The following is an 18,187-nucleotide window of genomic DNA, read 5'->3' as shown; positions in this document are numbered from 1 at the left end:
ATATTGTTGCTGTCTGGACAGAAACCTCTTATCTCCATATTTCAACTTTTTGTGGGTTTTTTTCCTCCGTAAATTAACACTCCTACTCGATCACAGATCTACAAGCTCTAAAAACACGGCTAGAGCTTGTAGATCTGCTACTTTAGATCTGTAGATCTGCTACTTTAGATTGTAGATCTGCTACTTTTGAACTTGAATCCTGAAAAGTAACAGACATTACAAGGTTTCCACCCCGACGGAGACGATAAGCGACTATGGGCTTTGTTTTGGAGTGTAAATATGGGAAGTTGAGTGGAAACGGTTGAGTGTAAATACGGTTTAGTTGCAGGTTTCTTCGAGGGCTTGTTGTTTCTAAAGCATGGCTCTTCAATGTTTTCAGGCCAAGGACCCCTTAGCTCTGAGAGAGATGAAGCTGGGACCCCCCCCACTACATATCGTATAACATTGTGTTGCAGATGTACCGTTAGTGCCTGTTGAGATCGGCACATTTCCTGGGGGCAACCTGCCAAGATCACACATGTCGCACGTGTCTCCTTATTTTTCCACTCTCAAAAAGCGCCTGCAATGTTTTTATCTTTGTTTATTTTCTGTTTATTTTGTTGCTGAGTGAGGTCAGCAGACAAAGTGACGTGAGTGAGATGAAAAAAAACCTGGGTGAAATCTGCCAATCTCAATAGGCACTAACGGCACATGGATTACTTCTTATACAGTTTAGACTTGACAGCACTGTCAACTGTGTAGGTTGGATTAAGTAAGCAATTTACCCCGAGTGAGAGGACATTATGCTCTGATAATGTCCTGTGTGAGGGGGTGATCGGACGAGGCGAAGCCGAGTCCGATAACACCCTCACACAGGACATTATCAGAGCATAATGTCCGACCCCGAGTGGTAAATAGCTTTTCTACCACTTTTTTCCGTATACATGAAAGAAAACACATAGTTGTAACTTGCAAGGATATTAAGTTACAATCATTATTGCCTATAAAACTTCCGCGACGACAGCAAATAGTTCCACAAACAACATCTTCTACTCACCACCAGATGACGCCAACTCCATGCAGAGAAAGATGTCTAGCATACAGCTAAGCTAACGTCAGTTAGAAGGACCGTTCCGGCCGTAAATAGAGGCTGTTCGCTTCCAGAAAGGCATAGGTTCAGAGAAAAGGGGCTTTAAAGTTGGCGGATTGCATTGGATCCAAATAAATCGGCGACGTCGTACGCACGTTAGTAAACATAGGACCGCTACGACCGTCATATGTTGGTTGGGGGAAAGGTGTTCCGACTACCTCCTGAAGTCCCCGGATGTACACTGAGGCGCATTGATCTCGTCCTCACACAACTGCGGCGGTTGTTCTGCCATAACCTCCGGAATTTAGCCAATCAGAATCCAGTATTTGAACATGTGACTAGAAAAAGTGGTAGAATGTGTATTTTCATATATTTAACCACTTAAACTGTCAATACCTACTATATTCTGCTCTTCTTTTCCCTCTACGCCAAACCTCTGTGCCAAAAAATAGCTGATCTACAAGCTCACAACGCCTCGCAGCACGAGGTGTTGTGAGCTTGTAGATTGTCTATTTTTTTGGCTAATGTTCCACTAAGAATATGGATGCTGGGGTTCAAGTGGTCAAACATGATCATACAAAGATTTGGCGGACCCCCTGTAGTAACTCTGAAGACCCCCTAGGGGTCCGGGACCCCCTGTAAGACCTCTGCTCTAAAGTGTTCTTGCTTATTTGGGATTGCTTGGGTCACAATCAAGGGGGAAGGACCGCAGAATTAAGATGAAACCATATAGGAAAATACAAGTTCTTAACTCTATCAAGGCGTTGGACGTTCCCGTTCGCCCCATTTTTCCCGGCGGCGCGATGCCAATTGTACGTTCTTTGGCTCGTTCTTTTGTACCTTTGTTTGATGTTTGTAAACTGATGAGGGGTCGCGCGGGTGTGTACCGTAGAGACAGCTCCCGTAAAAGTGCTCTCAAAAACCCACTGGACGTTAGCATCAATGGAGTAACAACACTCTTCCTTGTTATTTTCTCTGGATCTATTGGTCTGTAGCGATTGAGCTGCCTTGACGGACGGCAGCCTACCGCGGCCATTTTCACATTAATTCTTGCATGAGGCTGCCCTCTACTGCTGGTATAGCCATGGTACACCTATTTAACTGTTCTGCTGCTGTAGACGGCGCTCACCGTCATTGAAAGGGTTAATACCATGGCGCCGTTGACGGTGAGGACTGTCAATCTTACTGTATATACAGTAAAGATATTATTACTTACTGTACGTCGCTCCGGTCCCGCCCGCATCGGTAATGTCCGCGATTTGTTTACAACGCACGTCGGGCGTGCACGCGAAGTTAACGTCCTCCATAGTAAATCCATTGAGAGGCCCATAAAGAGACCTCATTTTCTCCAAAAGGGACATTCTTATACAAAGGATGGTCTCCACTCTCCAGTACTGTACACAAACGCTGGGCGCAGCCATGTTCTCTTCTGGGCTCACACTGTCATGTGACTAGATGACGTAATCGTTGCCGTCAAGTGATAATCCAAAAAAACTAAAACAACCCCCTTCCAGCCCTTCAAAATAATAGCGGCGGCCTATGGAGGAAATGGCGTGGCACCGAGGCACCAAGCAACCTTCAGATTAAGAGGCACTATTAGTGTTAAGGAGAAAATAAAATAATAATGATGAAAAAAAAAATACATCTTTGTCTATAACATCGCAAAGGTAAGGTGCTTTTGCTGGCACAAAACCCAATAAATATATAACAACATCTGGCAGTGAAAAAGTTAAGAATGATGGATTTATCAAATATCCAGGCTTAAATTATCCAGGATCAGCGATGAATCAGTTTCATGAAAGCTGAGTTATCTCGGTCGATTAGCCTAGCCAGTTAACCTGGATATGTCTAGCCTTGACTTGGTTTCATGAAAGCAATTCCACATTAGTTACCGTGGAGATGTAGCTCTGAAGTTAGCCTGCTCGGGACCAGGCTAACAGACAAGCTTTATTAATCCAGTGCCTTGTTTTGTGGAATGGCTGTTAGTCTTTGGTTCCACGATTGGTCACGATCAAGGAACCTACGATCGACCTCATGGGCTTTTAGGAATACGTACACTCGCATTCAGCCTGGCTTTACCATGCTGGCTCGACTACCATGCTGGCTCGACAAAGTCGCTCGAAACCGCTGGCAAGGGGAGGCTAGACGATGTTTTAACTCTGGCAGTTAAATAGTTAAATTGTCACTTTACTGTCACCTGGGGAACTGTTTGGAATAACGTGTTCCTTCCACGCGCTACGTCCAAACCGGGGAAATCCCCACTGTCAGGTGAAAAGAAGCAACTTGGACTCCTCATGCATAGAAGGAAGCATGAGGTCAGTCTGTTGTCTCCCCAAGCGCGGCAGAGGGAGAGCAGAGCATTACATAGGTAATTGGCACTGGGTGAAAATGGGTTACAAAATCGTGGGATAAAAATTATAAAAAAAATAAATAAAAAAAAAGTCCTTAAATTGTCACTTTAGAAATGTGCAGATACCCTCTATACACTTATGCTGGTTTGTTAACTGTTATGTGAGAAAACAACGTTTCACATTAAGCCATCTCGGGACCCCTCAAAATAATGCGACCCACAGCTTTGAGAGCCACTGGGTCTACTGCTCTACAGTAGGTCCCCACATCATCCCCGGCCGTCCCTACCGTCTGGGCAGAGTGGGCGGGGCCAGCAGGCGGGCTGTCATCACCCAGACTGCTAGACAAATTATCCCCGGCGTCCCCCGCTCCGTTCGCACGGCACCACCCCTCCTCCTCCTCCTCCTCCACCTCCTCCACGTCTGCCAGGGTCCAGCCATGACATTCTAGATGAGCTGTCACGACTCCTGCCGATTTCAAACGAACACGCTTACCGAGAATATGCAGCCAGCGAGCGAGCGTGCGCCACACCACCACCACACGCATGCTTAAAAACACTCGCACACGCATGCACACACACACACACACACACACACACACACACACACACACACACACACACACACACACACACACGTGCACACACACACACGTACACATACATTATACAGACATACTTACACATACCGTACGTAAACACACTTGGAGGTGGACTGACGCCATAACAGAGGGGTTCTCAAACGTCTTAAAATGAAGGACCCCTTGTTTGATATGCGTTTGTAGGCCATGGACCCCTGCCCCCCACACCCCCCATTCATTCTCCCCTGATTCGAGACTGTTCTTTTAACAATATTTTGGGGGCTTTTCTGCCTTTATGAGTACATAGTGAGATAGACAGGACACAGGGAGAGAGAGAAATGGAGTGACGTGCATTCGAACCCATGACACGCTTTCAGGCTGCAATAGAGCCTATATATGTGGTACTGTATGCACCTGGACCATTCTTTAAAATCTCTCTCTGGTACCCCATCATACAGTGTAAAATCCTTATCATAGTGTTCATTGCAGACGTCAGGTCGCAGTTTCTATGAAAACCTCCACCGGCTGTCATGCTGTCAGTCTGTCTGTCACACTTTTGCCCTACTCTTATCTCCGCCACCGTTGCCCCGATCCATGCCAAACTTTGCACACACACTCCTTGGCTGCCAAACCACAAGCTCATTTCTCACATGGCCCTCTTCTAGCGCCACCATGAGGCTGATTCTTGCAAAACAGATTTTTGGACACTGCTCCTAAAGGGTTAGGGTTAGGGTTAGGGTTAGGGTCAAAGCGGTACACAGTGTCTCTAAAGTCATGTCATCAACATGGATCTGTCCCATTTCCATATTCCCTTCTGATTGGCTACCATTGCCTGGCGTTCGCTTATCTCCCGGTTAGGGAGTCTTACTGGTTTAACTCTGGAACCAAATGGACCCAGGTTCCATTTGTACACTCTCAGAGTTACCAACCTGCTAACAGTGTGTAATCTAGGACAGTGGTTCTCAAAGTGGGGTCCGAGTGTATCAAAAAGGCAACTGGGTTAAGGCAGCGGAAGCTTGTGATTGGCTGTGCGGAGGTGCTGAAAGTTGGGGTACCGAGATACACCTAAACCTAACCTTAAAGGATCAGGAAACCCGCCTCTTTATTTGTTTTATGGGATTTCAGAATATGAAAAGCTATCTAAAATGTAGGCGTGGTTATCTGCTGTTGTGGGGAGAGGGGGCGGAGTAATGCGCATAATTATCATTGTGTTCTATCAGAGAGAAGCTGTCCGGCGTCCGCACTTGTTGCATTTGCATTTTGGAAACAAAATTTAAAACCAGCCGACTCCATGTTGTATAACCAGGAACAATGTGCAAGTATTTTACAAACAAGCTGTTTGAGATGTTATCCATGGCTAGCTCCTTTCGGAACCACCTGCTCTGCGGCTACGCCGCTCCGAACGGCATAGCCGCGGAGTGAGTTGTTTCCATAAGGAGCTAATCCATGGCTAACTTTCTCCAGCATTGGACTTGGACTGTCTACCGCGGGGACATCCGGTGATCCGGAGCAGAATGGACGCTAGGCGCTAGCGCTGTTGGCTATTTCCTGACTGTGTAGTGTGTGTGTGTGTGTGTGTGTGTGTGTGTCGTGGCAGTGCGTGCACACACACAACGTCCACATGCGCGAAAAATAGCAGATCTGCAAGCTCACAACATGTCGCTTTCGCGACGCCTTGTGAGCTTGCAGATCGGCTATGTAGCCGAGCTAGCCGTAGCAGCAGCCGCCAAACAGCTTTCTCTCACGGGCCACGGCATGTAAACACGGTGGTGTCGGCTGTTTGCCCATAACTCATGCATGTTTCCAAATAAGGCGACTACAAACATTAATATTAATGAGATAAGCCACGTCATGCCAAACTAATGGAATGCATATTTAATGAGTGGCGCGAAATATTTCTTTTCTACCCAAAAACTAGAAGTGCACAGAAATGGCTACAGAGACAGCAGAAAGCTCTGAATCCACAACCCTATGGACAAAATGAACCATATCATTGCCCCCCATCACAAGTGACTCATTGATATAATATATATTTATAGAAAAAGTGATTTTGTGTTTCATGTACCTTTAACCTCAGTAAAACTAACGCTGGTGAATGCTAACCTGGTGAAATGCTAACCTGCCGATGCTGGTGAATACTAACCTGGTGAATGTTAACCTGGTCAGACCAACGGGAGGTCGTCTCCAACTTAACCAAGTTGCTTTTTTGGTACACTCGGACTGAAAGACCTGCAAAAAATCACACCCGTGTGAACTGAGCGGTGGTTTACCCACCAACCCCCCCTCCCCCCTCCCCCCCTGTGTGTGTGTGTGTGTGTGCGTGTGTGTGTGTGCCTGGCCTGGCCTGAAAACAGCGCCCCTCCCTTAACATGTGTGGTCAATGGTCATAAAAGGTACTACACCACATGAGGCTACATACAGACCCACAGACCCACCCACATACCCACATACCCACCCACATACCCACCCACATACCTACACACACGGCCACGCTATGGAGACGGTGTGACCACCGCTCAAAAACACTCTCCCGTCCAGGGACACTTAGGGCTCCTTGAAATTAAAAATGTGTGAACCACTGATCTAGGAATTAATTAAAAGGAATCAATCAATCAATATATATATATATATATATATATATATATATATATATATATGCTACCTGTATATAAAAAAAAACAGTATGCATCAACTGAAGCATTCAAAATACAAAATAATTAATTACTGTAAATGACATGTCATAATGTGATAAATGACGTGCTGTCGGAATGACATTCAGTAGACTGCCATACTCACTCATTTTAGGCATTATTGGCAGCTTTAAAGGTAGGTTAAGTGATTTGATTTAATTCAAATAATAACAAAATGGGTCTATGTTCTAGTGTGTTTGGTGAGGAGAAAAAAAGCAGTTTCAGTTTTGGTGGAGGAGACAGGTTAGAGTTGGGCCTTCCTCCAATCATGGCCAAGGCTTGCCCCCACTTGATCATGATTGGAGGAAGGCACCCGCTTGTCACCTACATGAAAACTGAAGCTTAAATTAAATCACTTACCGTACCTTTAACCAATCTAGTCTGTATCGATTCAATGTGTACTTGATGGCAGCATGTGCAAGAAATATGACTCTGATTGGCCTAGTAGTTCAGAAGATAGCTGCATGCACACCGCACACACACACACACACACGCACACGCGCGCGCGCGCACACACACACACACACACACACACACACACACACACACACAAACATACATTGAAAATAATCACTTCCGCTCTGCCTAACAATCCTGGTGAGATAATAATAATGAGCATGTTTGTCTGTCCACCAGATGGTGCTGAAATCACCAAAACAATCTTGAAAAGGCAATGATAAATCATGAGGCTCGACTATGTACACCTCTAGATCTCCTTGTATAGAACCCACTGCAGTATTTGACAGTATCCTGCTTATAATTGTATGCAAGAATCTGGACCTTTTCAGGACATAATAGGAGAACGCTCCGCAAATGATCAGCAAAAATAGCAGAACTAATGTTGTGAGCTTCTAAATGATTGATTGATTGATTGTATTTATTAGAAGTTTGCAGTTTCATGACAGTACAGTTCACTTGGTACAAGGTCAACTAAAATAATACGCTCAGGAAAGCAGCAGCTTTTTTACCGTTGAGATCCTTTTTTTTTAACTCGATCGAAGTTCGGCTGCTTTTGGCGACAAGATTTGTTGTGGAGGGAGACAATAAGGGGATGAAGTAGAGACCCCTGGGGGACCCTGATCAATTCGCTGTTAAGTTATTTTCTTGTTTACTCTGTCTATGCTTAATAAATAAATGAGTGGCCATCAAATAACTAATTTGTACAATTTAAGACGTTATGGGTGTCCTTGAATCAGCGTTGCATGACCCTGACCCTAACCCTCATGACCCTCATGACCTCATGACCCTGACCCTAACCCTCATGCAACGCTGATGAAGGCTTAACACCGAAACGCGTCCGTTTGTTGCTGCTCTGCAGCTTTCCATACCGACCTTAATTCAAAATAAAAAAAGTGCCTTAAAAGGACTGATCCGTGAGTGCTGGTGTTCTCTTTTGTAAAGTTACTTTTCCCGACCGTGCACCCGGTAAGAAGAAGTCTAGTACTGTGAAACTACTTGGAGTCGTGCGCGCCGCGCACTTCTACTTTCAAATGTCCTTGACACCAATGTGTACCAAAGTGGTAGGTCATGGATAATCGAAAAATTTATTCCTCACCCAAAATACAGTATCACTGCTCATTGTGTGTTTTCCTCCCCAAAGCATTCATTTGGCTTCTTCCCAGGATGCAAACATAACAAAACGTATGAATGAATTAACCACACAGGATTTTAGCCTTGGCTATTCAAAAATAGCAGATGTACTGTACAAGAAGCATTTTTTGCCAAAGTCTTAATGGTTAAGCTATTCTCATGTGCTATTTTGCCCCTAGAACAGTGGTTCTCAACCTTTTCAGGCCGCAACCCCAAAATAATCATATTTTAACCTCCCCGTTCTGATTAGCACTAACAGTTGTAGGCATTACATTTTGTATAACACAGTTCTATTGTGAAAATAGATCTGCTATTTTCACAATGTCTGCCTCTAAAGCTGTGTACAAACCTGAGGCTATTTCTTCTATTCTAGTGGCTTCTATCGCTTTGCAGGTACGCGTTGGTAAAAAAATCATGTCCATTGGAATCAAGGCGAAACACCCGGAAAAAGGGGTGCCCCAACACCAAAAACAACATTAAATTGTTTACTTTAGAAATGTGTAGATAGATACCCTTATACACTTAAACCTTATGTTGGTTTGTTTACTGTTGAGTAAGAAAACAACATTGCACATTAAGTTAATCATCTGGGGACCCCCCCCAAAATAATGTGGGGACCCCGACCCACAGGTTGAGAACCACTGCCCCTGGAATACGGATGCAGGGCGGTTTTAAAGTGGTTACGGTTACAGATTGCATCTTTCAAAGACAGCAGGACCCTCGTCTGGAAGCGGGAGCCAGATCAGAGAGAGCAGTGATTTAGATGCACGCTATCGCTGTTCTTTGAACTACTCTCTCTCTCTCTCTCTCTCTCTCTCTCGTCTCTCTCTCTCTCTCTCTCTCCCTCCCTCCCTCCCCTCTCTCTCTCTCTCGTCTCTCTCTCTCTCTCTCTCTCTCTCTCTCTCTCTCTCTCTCTCTCTCTCCCTCCCTCCCTCCCTCCCTCTCTCTCTCTCTCTCTCTCTCTCTCTCTCTCTTCGTCTCTCTCTCTCTCTCTCTCTCTCTCTCTCTCTCTCTCTCTCTCTCTCTCTCTCGGGGGCAGGATGTCCCACGTGCTGCAGTTTGACGAGCAGAGCAGAAAGGTGAAAGACGCCACCATGCCGGACGAGGACACCTTCGAGATCCACGACCCGCGCAACCCCGTCAACAAGCGGCGGCGGGAGGAGAGCAAGAAGCTCATGAAGGAGAAGAAGGCCAAGAGGTGAGGGCAGGTCACCAGAGGTCACCGGAGGTCACCGAGCAACCCGGGTCACGTGTTGCGCCGAGGCAGATTTATAGCCCCGCACCCCCATCCCCCTCCCCGTCTTTGCCGCGGGTGTCACGTGGTGTGGGCCCGTGATTATAGCAGATCTACAACAGTGCTTCTCAAACTTCGACATTTGAAGGTCTCCCCTTAACTTTGACAGTGTGCAAATGGAACCAAATGGACCCGTCATTTGCACAGTGTCAAAGTTACAGACTTGTAAGGTTCAATTTAGACCCCCCATAAAGGAACCTAGAGAGTCCCTGAAATCCACTTTGAGAACCTCTGATCTACAAGGTCCCAGTTGTATGGTCTGCTCGCTTGGGGGTGCGCCAGATATAACAATCGAGCCGCAAGGGTTGTCACGATTACAAATTTAAATTGACGGTAAATTATCACACAAATAATTGCGATTAACGATTTAATTGTGTTTTTGGCGTTGAACATTGGAATGTGAATAGATACAATTTCTTGATATGACAAATAACTGAAATTTACAAAGATATTGCACATTTAATCATTTTATACTTATACAGAAATAGCCGCTTGTGTAAACTTGTAGATCAGCTATTTCTACTATTTTTGGAAAGACTTGGAACATGGAAACAGTTCTGACGATTCTGACGAGTATGCAAAATTACGATTAGGCCATTATGTAATAATTGTGACAGGCCTGTCGAGCTGAAGAGAGCGGATTATGCAAAGCCACGATAGATTGTAGATTCTCTCTGCCGTTCCTGCCGCGCTTTAGCTGTGCTCACATAGGAGTTGGATCAGGCCGTGAGCTTGTAGCTCTGCTTTAGTTTAGTTTTCGCCACGCAACACCTTCGTACGACGGGGCTGTTAAATTTGACAACTGGAAACGCGGACGCAAGCGGCATCCTCCCCCCCCCCCCCCCCCCCCCCCCCCGACCCTTTTAGTTGAACTGAGTGGACGCTTCCCCTGGAATGTGGTGAATGACCATCGGACATTCTGCTGTCTCCAACATCTGGATTTATTAGAGGATTCTGACCCCACTTCTGTACACTGTGACGGGAGGGCCTGATTTCTGCTCTGATCTGCAAGATACGGCAACAGGCTCTTTGCCTGAAGACATTAGGCCTCTTACATAACTCCTTTACGGGTCTTACCAATTATACCAATTATGGCTCTGTTCCATTATTGTACAGTAGCAGAGAGGTTCTCAAACTTTTACATTTCGAGGACCTCCATAACTGAGAGTGTACAAATGGAAGGGTCCGTTTGGTTCCATTTGTACACTCTCAGGGGACTTTTCTACCAAATGAACCTTGGTTCAAGAACCAGTGCCGTTCAACTTTCTTGGAAGCTTGGTTTGTTCTTGAGAACCGGCCGCGAACCGGCTTGCGTTTCCACCAGATTGAACCAGAGGAACCAAGGATTCTGTGGTTCCCGTTCCGAACCAACTTCTACGGTTCGGGAACCAACTCGGTTCTCAGTGGAAAAGCTCACCTCTGGTTCATCCCATAGGTAGGAGAAAGAACCAGAACCGGTTCTTTGCCGGTCGAAAAGTGCCCTTAGAGTTACACACCCGTAAGGGGCCATTTGGAAACCCCTCAAGGAACCATGAGGGTCCCTGGACCACACTTTGAGACCCACAGCCTTAATTAGTATCATTGGTAACACCTGTGAAGGAAGTAAGGAAGAGGCCCAATGTCTTTCCAAGATGGCTGCTGTGCATAGAGCCTAGTGTGAAGGCTTCTGTCATTCGTGCGTATAATGAAATGTTCGGTTTTCTGCCTTGCCTACCAAGAGACTGTATGTACTGTATGGACCTAGGAATGCTTGTGTTTATGTGATTGTTTACTATTTTCACGACTTTTATTTCTCATCCGTTTTGCAGCCTATTTTGCCTGTATTTTTTCTTTGTTTGTTTTTACACAAACATATAGTTTGCCTTTGAAAACTACTTTGTAAAACAACCGGATAGACTTCAGTTACACTTAATTTTGGTGGGGGGTAATTGTGGTTTCATGTTATTACATTTAGACACGTTTAGTAAATGAATTGCAAAATAATGTGTCGTTGTTTGATGGTGGTTTTCTTTTTGTTAAAACCACATTGCTTGCCTTAAACAATTCTTGCCATTCTTGTTCCACCACAGCATACAACAAGGAATAATGACTGATGATGAGCAAGTCATTGTTGAGACACTGGGCCTGACAGGGTGATTATCATTCCAGGGGGTGTCCGTCCGTCCATCCAGTGAAATGATTGCCTGTTCCCAACCCAAACAGAGTCCCGCCAGCCAGACTGTTGCCTCCCACAGCGTTCAAATGCTTCCGTCAAACAGTCTGGAGCAGCGGATGCCAGGGGCGTCGCACCAGATTCTGGGCCCTCCTGGGTACAGGGATTCACTGCGGGCCCCCCCATGAATGTTCTTCATAGGGGGAGGGGGTTTAACCCATTTAGACTGGGAAGTGGGAACGCATTATTACGCTTTATTTTGTGCTTTGAAAAATAGCAGATATACAAGCTCAAGACGCGGCACCGAGTGCCGCGCTGCGAGCTTGTAGATCTGCTATTTATTTTAAATCGTGAAAATGTTTCTATGTCAGTGGTGCTCACAGCTTTTCTTGTGAATGACCCCCAAAATGATATGTATTTGGCCACGGACCTCCATCTCAAAATATTTAGTTCCAGGGACCCCCCAGAAGCAACATTTGAGTTACAAATGTTCGCTTAAAAACAACATATATTCAAAGATTTGCACACACTTTCACGACTTTTCAAAAATAGCAGATCTACTTTACAAGCTTGTGAGCTTGTAGATCTGCTATTTTTCAATAGCTAAAGTATCAAATAATTAAGGCCCCTCCACCCTGGGCCCTAGTAACTCAGTCCCACTTTTCCCCCCCTTGTGACGCCCCTGACAGATGTCACACTGTAATTTTAGCATGACGACTGGAAACGCGGACGCAGCGGCATCCCGATGAAGCAGATGCGACACCTTCTCCAGTCGTGCAGATGTATCCGGATATAAATCAAAATCATCTAGGCATATTACAACCCGCTGCTTAGCAGAAATGGAAATTAAAAAATAAAATGTATATAGATATTTTTAAGATATACAGTATTTTCATGAATGGAAATGACTAACAGATGACAGCTTCCTATCTCAGATTTCAGGAGGTGTAGTTCCAGATTCTATCAAATGCGTGTGCCTTGGCCTAATGATGCATATCATTACTGTCGGGCAGAAACCTCTTATCTCCATATTCGTAAATTAAGGACCCTACTTGATCATACTACAGCGTCACACAAAAGCATCAAGAGTAGCGGATCTGCATGCGCCAGCGTTTCGAGCTTGTAGATTTGTTACTCTTGCTGTATTTTTTTTTTTGGGATCCTGGAAAAGTAACAGTTTTGAACATTTCAACCCGACAGAGATCATCAAGAGATCAAAGTGGGGGTCCTCGAAATGGAAAAAGCTTTCAGAATCACTGATGCCCAGAATACAGATGTAGACAGAGAGGGACAGAGGCATAGAGAGACAGAGAGAGAGTGAGAGGACAAGACAATGTCACTGTGCAACAGAAGAATACTTAGCATTCCCCAGGCTCGCTGTGCCCTGCTGCTCAAAGCAGGAAATGCCACGCTTTGCTGCTGACAGTGCTGGAACGTAATTCAAGCACTGTAGTTAGTTTTGTGGTGCTTTTTTACTATGAGGATTTACATTTTTCAATATTTTGTACTTCACTACACCTCAGAACAAATAGTGTACTTTTTCCACTACAATTATTTGAAAACCTTTTTTGTCTCTGTCGGGTGGAAACCTCATATGTCCAGAAATTCAATTTTGATGCTACATTATTATTATCGGGTATCAGAGACAGAGCCTGTATGGTATGCGCCTGCACCGTAAGCCCAACAACACACACAGGGACAGCCAGGGGCGAAAACAATAATCTCCCCCCCCTGGCTGTTCCAGCCTGGAACAGATAACAAGAGCGTGTGACTAAATAATAACTACTCTGGTTTGGAACGCATTCTTTTTTTCCATTTTCCGAAAAGTTACAGTTTTTGGACGTACACGGTTTGCGTACGACAGTGACGATATTCATTCCCCTTGGCCTTGCCAAGCGCTGGGTCCAAGCAAGGCCTGCACATGGAGCCTCATGCAGTGGCGTCAGTTCAGCAAAAGCTAAGGTATGGTAACATGACTGGTGTCTTGCACGTGCGCACAACACCAGTCATGTTGCCATACCTTAGCAACAGGCATGATGAATTTATTTTAAGAAGTAATATTTTTTTTCCCCCCATGTAGCCAAAGTATGGCAGCTGCCATACCCAATTGACGCCTCTGGGCTCCTGGGCCAGAGGAGTAGCATGAAGCCCAACAGGAATGAATGCTATTTTTCCAGAAGCTGAACACAGAAGGAAACGAGGCAAAATCAATCAATTACGTCCAAGGCTCGATACAACCAAGACCACCGCTTAAAGGATGACTTCACCCATTTTCAACCAATCTTCAAATAATTGCTTCTCACTAATGCTCATGATAAAATGGTGGCATTTTTCCTACGTTGCCTGTGTCTAATAGGAGGGCTGTGGACACTTCAGAAACCCAGACATCATCGTCATTAAAAAACAAAACAATGGAAAAACAAGAATCGACACACAGTCAATTTAAAATCTGGTGTATTGGTGTGTTGAAGTTAGTGTTGGTGTTCTTTCTCATGTATATTTCATAATATTCTAACTTACTGTAGGCTGTATGTCTAGGGATGGCCAAATGGAGATTTTTTCTTAACCGATAACCGTCAGGCCTTATCAGTTAATTAACCGTTAACCGTTAAGGAAATGTGTTCAAAAATGCGCTATTTTAGCGATTTAAAAAAGGAAAATAGGCCTACACACGTTTTCCCCATAATAAAGTGCTATATTTACACATTAAAAACCATAACACTGGGAGAAACAAGAATACAAATGTTTTCTAAAAGAAATGTGTTTTTGCAAAGAAACGGATTGAAATTATAAGTCTGTAATGTGATGCGCTGGTCGCCAGGCACGTGCGCACATACAGCAAAAGGGGCTTGAGCCCTTAACTTTTATCCGTATGAAAAGGCCCTTTTAGAAATGTCAGCCCATGCCTCTCTAAAATTCTGTGCACTCCCTGGACCCTGGCTGTTGCCTAACAAAACCAGCATGAGACGCATGTAGCCGCATGTAGCAATAACTTCCATTCGTATGACTTTTGGAATCGTTGAATCGGCTAAACGTGATGTCCATTTCATTCATTTACTTTTCTCACGCCCGTGTTTTGTGTGTGCTGATGCAGCGATCATTGAATTTGCGACTCTGAGCTTTGTTATTTTCGCATAGTCTACTATGTAACCAAGACGACTTTAGCGTTCCTCACGTCATCAATGTAACATTAGAAAGTTGTGTTTTAAGCTCTTCTTAAACAGGATTCAATGTGACGACGCGGCTCTGTTTTGTAAAATCCAATCGACGAGGGAGCATGTTTCCTGATGAACAAGTCAGCGTGTACAGCCAAATCAAGCACGCAGCGGCAGACTCGCAGTTGTATGAATGCATGTATGTTACACAGACATTGGTGTCCAGAAATGTGTGACCACAGGGCCTGGCCTGTGAAGTGTGAAGGAATGGCGCTCCCAATCATGAAACTAGCTCGGTTACCATGTGACATGGACAGCCAATCGGCAAATAGGTCGCCTGAAAGTCTCCTGAAAGTCTCGCCAGAAAATCATCTCTTTAAAGATCTGGTTTACACCAGATAAAAACAATGCATGCCGTTTCTATAAGCTTGGATTCCCCATCGATGATGTCACTGGTAGGTGAGTTTCTGAACTGTCCACAGCCCTCCTCTGAGGCACAGACCAAGTAGACTGAAATTTTACCATTATTAACACTTTGCCGTCCGAAATAGAATGGTGGTTGGTAGATTAGCCGTGAAATTTCTATTATTGTATTGTGATCTGAGACATAATATTATGTTTATAAACATGAGCCCGCCGCCCCTCCTTCTTGGACAGCGCCGTTGTTTTTTCTTTTTTTTTCCCCCCAGGTCATTAGCTCACCGTGATTTTCTCGATCTCCGTTGGGATAGAATGGGGGTTTTGGCCGATCATCGATCTCCCCGTGCGTTTCGCGTGCGCGATCCGTTCACGTAAATGTCCCCACAAATAATCCATGTGTGACTCAAGAACAGAACTGAAAATTTTCGCTAGCATAGCCCCAAGCATGGCTGCAGTAGGAGCACTAGTGTACAGACAGCAAACGGATGGCTGGGAGTAGCCTTGGAGAAGGAAAGGAGCTGACGTCACCTCTGCTTCATGTCAGACCGTGCATGAGCTATCAATGCACGAGTGGTGACTAGGGAAGGTTAGACGATCGCCGATTTTCGGATGAAAATCATTTATTTCGGTAAATACGGGAAAGTACGGGAAAAGACGATTGGCTGCCCCTCCCCCCCTAGGAAGTCCGATATAGTACGATTTTAACATTAAGGGGCTCCCCGTGGCTTACAAAGGGTTAATGAGCATAGTGAGCCGTGAGGACCAATTATATGAAGATAGGTAGAAAATGGATGAAGTCATCTAAAAAAAAAAAGGTTCCATTAGACCTGCATGATTTGTATCCATAATTTGAAGATAATTGCAAGGTCAAATGCCCTAAAGATAATGGACCTTGTTGTGAAAAGGGTTGAAAAAGCCACTGCTGTAGTCTATTATGTGATGACTGTCTGGCATATAGTGGAACCAATTACAGATTGTCCTCAAAGCTCGACACAGTCACCGACGCCTGGGGGTCCACAGGGACCCCCCAGAAGAGAAGATTTATGTTAAAAAAAAAATCAAAATAATATGTTCTTGTTTTTCACCTTGACTCTGTTCATACCATTATCTCCTAGAATGAACCTCTATAACTCAACCACACAACGATCCATTCTCTCCCACTAACATGGACATACATATCACATATCTGTGACCTTTCTCTGGCTCCCAGCCAGTGGTGGAAAGTAGCTAGATATTTTTACTCAAGTACTGCACTTTACCCATTTTCAACCTACCTCTATCTATATCAGGGGTTTTCAAAGTGGGTGACGGGGCACCCTGGGGTGCCGCGACGGCAGTCCACGGGTTCCGCGAGATAATTTGATAATTTTGGAAATGTATTTGACAAAATATATTTAGTATCATTTTAAACTTAAAGTACAAAGTTATTTTCAGTCAGTTCTAACCAAAATGGCTATTATCCTGCTTTCCTCGCAACATAATCGCTAAAATATGCTATAAATATAAAGGTGCTGGGAGTGAAAATTAGGAATATAATAATGTAGGGGTGCCTCCGATGAAAATAATATGTATAGGGGTACCCCGAGCCAAAAATGTTTGGGAACCCCTGATCTATATCATACATGGGCAACTGGCGGCCCCCACCTTCGCTTAATGCGGCCCGCAGGTTAATACCAGAATACTGATATATTATTGATTTCAGCTGTTATAATTCCAAACATGACCTGCTTTAATTCTGTCAGCTTAATGACTAGTAGTATTAAAATGTCTTTTTTTTATGTCCAATGTATTTGCATTTAAGTTCATAAATTTAACATGAGTAGCTTATATAACTATGCTTTTGGGGTGTCGCTCTCCATTCCGACATGTCACCACTTCAAAATTGACTTCTTATTGTCGGAGTGGCGACACTTCCATAGGGGTTAAGTTTAGGGTAAGGGTTAGAGATAGGGTTTAGTGTCGGAATGGAGACATGTCGGAAAGGAGACATGTCGGAGTGGCGGGGTGTGACCATGCTTTTGAAATTAAAGCAAAATGTTACATTTCAGGATTCCTATTGAAAAATAACAAAAATTAATTCAGGATTCCAATTCAAAAGAAGCAAAAAATAGCCGATCTACTGCGATGCGTTTTGAGCTTGTAGATCAACTATTTTTGCTTCTTTTGTGTGAGATACTAGAATGACAAACTAGGACGTAGCAATATGCAATGTGGCCCTCTGGAGTGAAGGTGGAAATATAGTGGCCCTCGCCATCATCAAAGTTGCCCACCCCTGATCTATATGATTGGTCTTCTCGGCCTGTGTCTCAGAGGAGGGCTGTGGACAGTTCACTATAACCCTTTAATGCTTCAGGCCAGGGCTCCAGACTAACTTTTTTCACCTACGTCCCGGGACCGTCCCAAAATACAAATTGAACCGTCCCCAAATGAATGTAATCCGTCCCAAAAAATAATAAATTATTGCAGGTCTATTAGTATTACTATTATAATAATATTTATTATTATTGTTATTGTTGTTATTATATTGTTGTTGTTGTTGCTGGTGAAATTGGCTTGACAATCCTTTCTATTTTTATACTGTCATTGTGGCTTCAAAAAATCTTTCCTCAGCCAGTTTGCTGGTGTGATTGTCATATACGGTAAACTAAAGAACCAATCATGCACGACTGTTGGAGGAATTACGGTAAAACTGGGTTTGTACTTTGTCCGTACGAACGTGTTGCGCGTTAATCTACAAGCCTACAACTAGACGCATCCTTGGGGCTTTGAGGGCTTTTAGATCGTCTATATGCTCACCGCACCGCACAACACCGTTGTACTGAAAGAAGTATAACCAGTGCCATGCTTGATCGAGTGGAGATGCGTGCAGTCTGCTTTTTGGGTCCGTTG

At 44.4% G+C, this 18,187-nt stretch overlaps 1 protein-coding gene across 1 annotated transcript in view; it reads left to right on the top strand.

The window, feature by feature from the left end:
• cwc27 (CWC27 spliceosome associated cyclophilin) overlaps positions 1–10,352 on the top strand; it is a 69,023-nt gene extending 58,671 nt beyond the window's left edge. The window contains exon 14 of the mRNA XM_080742625.1: positions 9,317–10,352. Coding sequence (XP_080598751.1) covers positions 9,317–9,479 — 163 coding nt within the window. The 3' untranslated portion in view covers positions 9,480–10,352. The remainder of the gene's footprint in view (positions 1–9,316) is intronic.
• Positions 10,353–18,187: the final 7,835 nt, after the last annotated feature.

The sequence above is a fragment of the Nannobrachium achirus genome (genome assembly GCF_963921795.1).
Source record: "Nannobrachium achirus genome assembly, chromosome: 15".
NCBI classification, from domain to species: Eukaryota; Metazoa; Chordata; class Actinopteri; order Myctophiformes; family Myctophidae; genus Nannobrachium; species Nannobrachium achirus.
The sequence above is the reverse complement of the archived record's forward strand: the minus strand, read 5'-3'. Positions and strand labels throughout refer to the sequence as shown.